Source organism: Epinephelus lanceolatus, chromosome 10 (assembly GCF_041903045.1).
Source record: "Epinephelus lanceolatus isolate andai-2023 chromosome 10, ASM4190304v1, whole genome shotgun sequence".
Lineage (NCBI taxonomy): Eukaryota > Metazoa > Chordata > Actinopteri > Perciformes > Serranidae > Epinephelus > Epinephelus lanceolatus.
The window spans coordinates 12055565-12062197 of NC_135743.1; the positions used below are offsets into that span (position 1 = coordinate 12055565).

General features: G+C 42.2%; 1 protein-coding gene across 2 annotated transcripts; it reads left to right on the forward strand.

Annotated features, from left to right (window-relative positions):
• The first annotated feature begins 1378 nt into the window (after positions 1–1378).
• rnf41l (ring finger protein 41, like) lies at positions 1379–6561 on the forward strand. 2 transcript variants are annotated; one of them, XM_078171524.1, is made up of 7 exons: positions 1379–1595; positions 1698–1949; positions 2052–2258; positions 2785–2924; positions 5001–5163; positions 5243–5363; positions 5758–6561. In XM_078171524.1, exons 3-7 carry the CDS (start codon positions 2053–2055, stop codon positions 6163–6165), a joined length of 1038 nt encoding a protein of 345 aa, XP_078027650.1. In that variant the 5' UTR covers positions 1379–1595; positions 1698–1949; position 2052; the 3' UTR covers positions 6166–6561. The 2 variants fall into 2 exon arrangements, with proteins under 2 accessions (XP_078027650.1, XP_033496463.1); XM_033640572.2 differs by having other exon boundaries at positions 1379–1587.
• Positions 6562–6633: the final 72 nt, after the last annotated feature.

Below are 6633 nucleotides of genomic sequence, written 5' to 3' on the forward strand. Positions count from 1 at the left end.
GGGCGTGTTCAAAACAAGTGGGGTGCGTTTGATTTATAACACCGCAGTGGTAGTACTTTTCACATCCCTATTGAATTCCCGCAACCCGTCAGTCCCTGAGTAATAAATCGAGCACACCCGGTACCTATATGTGGTGACCTCAGTTCACCACTTTAATAACAGCAGGACAATAAAATATGACGCTTCTAGTAATATTTATCAATATTTATGTGCATATTATTGATTTTATCCTGTAGTATAGTCTCTTTTATCTTGTACCTACCGCCTGCTTTGATGTTGTCATGAATTTATTGTTTATTTTAATTTAGTTTATTAAGCTCCCCATTAGCTACTGCATTGCAGCAGCTATTCTTCCTGAGGTCCCCAACTTCACATTTGTGACTGTACACAAAACAACTCACATAATAAAAACGCAATAATTAACATATATGCATTTTCATGATCTCAGTTGATAAGGTTTGGGGCTAAATTTTGTTCTGATTACCTGATGATGCTCCATAACTGTAATATTAGAGCAAGTATTGACCTAATACTATACATCCACATTTGTATGTTACAATACACACACTACATGTGCATTAAAAGGAATACTTCCTCGGAAAAACAATGTTTTTACCCTGCATGAAGTTAATTACAGCATATGAATCATATAGGTCACCTTGTCGTCAGACCATTTAGTTGATTTAAACTAATTAAAATGAACTAGTAACTGATGTTAATACACCAGAACTGTACTTAAGTACAATTCTGAGATACTTGTACCTTATTTGAGTATTTAAAATTATGCATACTTTAATTTCAGACTGAAATGTTACACATTTCTTCTACTACACTCATTTGACAAATATAATGGGCTACTTTAAAGAATAACACATATAATGAACATATAGGCAGTATAAAAATATGTTAGCTTTACTCTATTACACTATGACAAGCAAAAATATTTAAATGTAGCCTTTATGTTAATGGATGGGTAATTACAAACCAATACATTTCATTATATAACACTGACAGGAGCCTTTTTACATGCACTAAAATCTGTGACCCATCAGATTCTGTGGCTCAGTTAATCTTTAAAATCTTTAAATTGTGTGAGTTGTTAAGTGGTAAGGGATATGATTTAGGGGCTAGGTCATAGATTATGGTGTCACACTGATGCATGATATGTATTTTAACTTTTGATACACAGAGTAGTCTACATTTTGCTGGAAAGACACATTCTTTACAGGTTTTACTTGTAATGGAGTATTTTTACATCATGTGGTATTAGTCTTTTTTTAAACTTAAGAAAAGCATTTGAATAGTTCTTCCACCACTGAGCGTGACAGAAATGTAAGTTCAAAGAACATAAAAAGGACTGGGATGAGTCCAGGGGTTTGGGTTGCTCTTTGAATTTTGTGTTCTGACAGTTTGTGTCATCTGACGTTGTGCAGTCTGTAATCCAATCAGGCAGAGAGAGAGAGAGAGTGTAATCCATGTTAATCCCACATCCAGAGAGCGAGAGAGAAACCTCAGATAGGATGGGTCATTAAAACAGTTGAAGGACAGCAGTAATCTCTGAAGGCACCGCAACCTTTAGCTTTACTGGTGAGGCGGTGAGGAAAACAACACTACTGCAGAATTTGCCTGTTTTATTGAGCGTCTCTCCTCCTGTAATTCTGTCTGTCTCTCTGATCTGATCTGATCTCGTCTGACAGCTGCCTGCCTGTGTCCCGAACCCTGGTTGTCAGGGATACCTCTCCATGGAGACGCAGTCCCAGAGGTAGGGGAGGGCTTTCAGGGAAAGGAGACCCTCACCTTGATGGAGCAACAAGTCAAGAGAGAGGATGAAGGCGGAAAGACTGTAGCAGAAGTGCAGAGATAAGAGGGGAGGTCACCTGTGGGGGAACAAGTGGAAATCAACAGAAGGAAAGAAGAAGAGTTGGATGAAGTGAAAGTTATTTTGTCAGGTAGGAATATTATTATCAGAGAAGAAGAAAATGAGCCAGCACTGTGGCAAGATTGAAGTTTTGTTCCCTTAACTTGCATCACGTTTAATTTTGTGGTTGTAGGATGGGCTATGATCTGGAGAGGTTTGTGGGCTATGTGAATGAGGGTCTTCTGTGCTGTGTGTGTCGAGACGTGTTGGAGCGCCCCCTCCAGGCACCCTGCGAACACGCCTACTGCAGCGCATGCATCAGCAGCTGGCTGGTCCATCACCCCTCCTGTCCCGAGGACAGACTTCCACTGGATGTGGGCAGTCTCAAGCCACTGTACAGGTCCGTCTCTGCACGTGTGTCTTTTATTATCATAGAAAAAATTGTAAATGTTTACTTTTAAAGGGGAACACCACCTAAATTAAGAATGCCAATGTTATTTCCATGGCCTAAAAAAGTAATAGTTGTGAACATGACCTTCTTGCTCTTAAAGTCAGAAACCAGAGAAGTAAGCCTCAAACTTATGATGTCATCAAGTATAAAGTCTGAAGATGCTCTATAGACAATGAATCAGAGCCTGTTTGTTTTCTTTAATTTATACCCAAATCAGCTTTACTCTGTTGTAGTTTTATCAGTTCTGAAACAGAAAATGTACCTGTACTCAGAACATTCACCTGCGCTACTCAGAGAGTTGTTTGTTTACTAATGATTTTTTACCGTCTAAAACCATAGGAGTAATATGTATGAATTTTGTAAATGGGTGAAGTTTCTCTTTAAGTTTTACAACCTCTCTCTATTCCATGGTGTCACACATGAATGCTGCTCTCTGTGCTCAGCCTCATTTCTCTGATGCTGTTTCTGGTCACAGGTACATGCGTAATGACCTGAACCGTCTGCAGATACGTTGTGTGAACGCAGGGCAGGGTTGCGAGGTGGTCTGCTCTCTGGAGAGCTTGCACACACATGAGGATGAGTGTGAGTTTGCCTTTGTGTCGTGCTCCAACACAGGTATGAAACCTCACACTGAGCTCTTCTAATGTGTCATTTGTTATGTTTATGTTATGTTTTATAGTTCTTAAACTGTTATTCATGTGGATGTGGGATATAAAGGTAATGTGACACCTATGTGTGTGTTGGGGAGAGCAACAGGTGGCTCTTTAGTTGTCATGGCTACCTCCCAAACGAGTGCACCTATGGGACTCGTGCAGCTCCCACAGACCTCACACAGAGTGCATTCAGGGTCAACTTTCCATCACTCTTTAATGAGAAAAGTGTGCATGTATATACAAGCATGTGTTCTTGTGCTGACAATGTGTCTGTGACCTGTCATTGGCAGGTGGAGAGTACATATGTTACCACTGTGGTAGGTATAGTTACAGAGTGTGTGCATGCAGTGTGGCTGTTTGCAGTGTTAACATGCACTTACAGCAACATCGAGTTTTACACAGGATTCATCCTGGTGTTTCTGTTGCTGTCTATGACTGCTGTGATCTGTGAGAAGTTATTAAATCTAATCTATAATGAGGCATAAGTGTAGCGAGGAGTGTGAAAGTTAGGGTGATCTAACCTATATCCTCAGGGATGGAAAACAATTATTTTTATACAACACCCTTTTCCTTAACTTCTGCTGTTTTAAGTGCATTGTAAAATTGGTAATTCTATCTTCACTTCAACAAAGTAAAAAGTAGATTTTTTTTAGGATTCATCATGTTACACAATGTTGTCACAAAATCAGGAGCATACTACATTTACATTTGCAATGAAATGAGACCTTTCGACCTTGTAAGGTCATCTGAGACGGCTTTCTCACAAAGACACAATGGGTTCAATGTTTGAAAGCACTACTGAAATGAAGATGATTGTTTGGGCATCTTTGTATTGCATGTATGACCAGATCTGACCTGTCTTCAAAATTAAGTTATTTACTTACAATAACTTTCAACACAAATAATTTGTAATATTAAAGTAGCTCTATATGACATTCAAACATTAATCTAGTTGCACATGTCAATTTGCTATTTAAAGACATAGTGGAGTGATGGTGTCCTGAGCAGAGAATGAAGTCACACTCAATTTGTGTGTGTTGTAATCCAAGTTTAGCTGTGGTTTGCTGTGGCAGACAGTCTGGCAGGTGGCACGTGCATGTGAACGCAGGTGAGTCCCTGTGTGTGTATTCCACTGGCTAGCTCATCGCTGCCACTCTGCACTCGCTCATATGGCGGATACCACTAATAACCACGTCCTAGCCAATGGTGGGACGGCGCTGTAGTGGAGGCGTAGCGCCCACCCTCCAGTTTCCCCGAGGTTAACACTGTTAGCTCTGTCAGCCTTGTTCCCGTTTTTAGCACTGTTCAAACATTTTGCACCGTTAGCGGCTAGCTGCCGGCTTGGCTACCTCCATGTTGAGAGCCATGTGCAGGCAAGTGTGACCAGACTCTGCAAGACTATTAAATATCGCATCATATCAGTCAGTATGTTTACATGACATTAGAGAAAATCCATTAATTGTGTTAGTCCAAATTACTCCTTTATACAGTCAATCTGACCCAAACTGGCCTCGACGCTCTGCGCATGCTCCACATTTTCCACCCTGGGCTTTGACCCAGAAGTCGAATAGCATTAAATGCGTAACAGAAGTGGAAGACCCATTCTTACAAACATTTTAGAGACAGGAAACTAACAATGCAGATGGTGAGGAGAAAGCCTGATTGTAGAAACTGGCAAACATATTTTGGTGCACGCCATTTTTGGCTTTTGTCCGTGAGTACATCTTCAGTATGGATCCTACACATTGTTTTATAGACGAGACCCCGGGTCTGTGTGGACACTATGCCTTTATTTTTAGCGCTGTCTGCTGTAACCCTTCAACAGCTCCAGTTAAACTGCACGTGTCATACCCCATAGCTGCCATGGGGTAATAGACAATGCTCCAGTGTTGATTTAATAGCCTTAAGACTCTGAATCATAGATGTGCTCAGAATGTCACTGAAGGCTCCTTTAAATGTCCTTTAGTAAAATGTTTTGAGAGATTGTCTTCCTGGTGTATGCATTTACATATAAACTGGTTGCTTCATGTCCTGTCAGGTTGCCCTGTGCAGGTGGAGAGGCGGGGTTTGGAAGCTCACCTGTCAGAATGCAACTTCCGCAGCAGGGAGTGTCCCAATGGCTGCGGCCACACCCTGCTCTCCAGTGACCAATCACAGCATAACTGTGTAGCAGAGCTGCGCACAGAGGTGGAGATGCTCAGGTAAACACAGACACGAGTGCTACAGTTGGTATTAGTTTTTTTTAGATCATCATTTTGTCTCACTAAATGTTTACGGCAGGGCAGAGATGCTGTGCAAGGTGGAGGAGGTGAGACGAGAAATGGAGTCTCGGCTGGACTCCCAGAGGAGACACATGGTTCAGAAAGAGTCGCAGCTGAAGAACGACGTGGAGGAGCTCAAGGTGACCTGTCAGTCCTTCTCGTGTATTTAACTCCTCAGTTTTTAAGGTAACAACATTAGTATAGATCTGAGGGACTTGCACATTACTTGAGATCAAGGGCGTAGAGTTCATTTCAACATTGAGGGGGACATATATGAAATTGGGGAGGTTGGGGAAATTTTGAGCATCAAAAAGCTCTCTGCATGTGTGGCATGTTGGAGAGGGGCTGTTGGCCCAGCACCTGCTGATGTGTACTCCCCTTTTTTGTCTGATAGCTTAAGATCCAGATGTTCAAGAGGTTTTTATTTGGAGCCGAAAAATCCAAACAGGTCTCTTCCGCTTCAAGACAAACAGACCCAGTATGCCGTGACACATGATGATGAGTGTTCAATCATCCTGTGTCCTCTCTGTGCAGGGTCAGCTGTCCCGTGTGATGTGTGACATGCGTGCCCTGTTAGGAGCAGAGCGCCTGAGACGACAGGAGCTGGCAGAAGCAGAGCTGGAGAAGAGGGAACTGTTGGAGCTCCTCAGAGACCTGCAGCCAACCAGGAATCAGCATCCCTTTGAACAGGCACCCAGGGAGCAGCATCATCAGGGAGCCCAGCAGACATCTGCGTGGGAGCTGAACACAGAGCTCACCAGACACCAGCAGAGGGAGGCGTCTTTACATGCCTCCAGTCTGTCACTGCATTCAGCTCAGGTCATGAATGTTTCTGGTCCACCTCAGTCCCCTCAGCTGGGAGAGGGGACGCGCAAGGGTGGTACCAGGAGCCTGACTCTGGACTGCATCAAGAGAAAAAGCCGGGAGGTGACGGTCATCTGAGTGGATCGGACTGCTGGGGGATTAGCCAAACCAGGAAAAACTGAATCTCTATTTTTGTAACATTTGGCTAACAGTTTAGTGATGAAAATATTGTCGAAACAGTTAAGTTGCGTAGTTTCTGGGATGAGTTTTAGATTTTTTTAACCAAATCAGTGTGAAACAACAGCTGAGAGAAAAACAGTCTTATGTAGAATCAACCAAATGATGTGTTTGAAAGGTCTTTTTGTGTAATTCTACAAACGCAAGTGATGTTTTGACTGTAGGCGTATATGAAAGTGAATAGACATTAATTTTGTAGACTCACCACTGATCTCATCTGTAAACAGATCGTCGTGTAATGTCTCTGGTTTTGTATCCCTCAGGTTTCAATTAAATAGTCACTTCGATTAATTTTAATGATTTCAGGCCCATGTTATTGCTTGTGTCCTCGTTAGCGATCCACCTGATGTAACATGTTCAGCTTAGAAA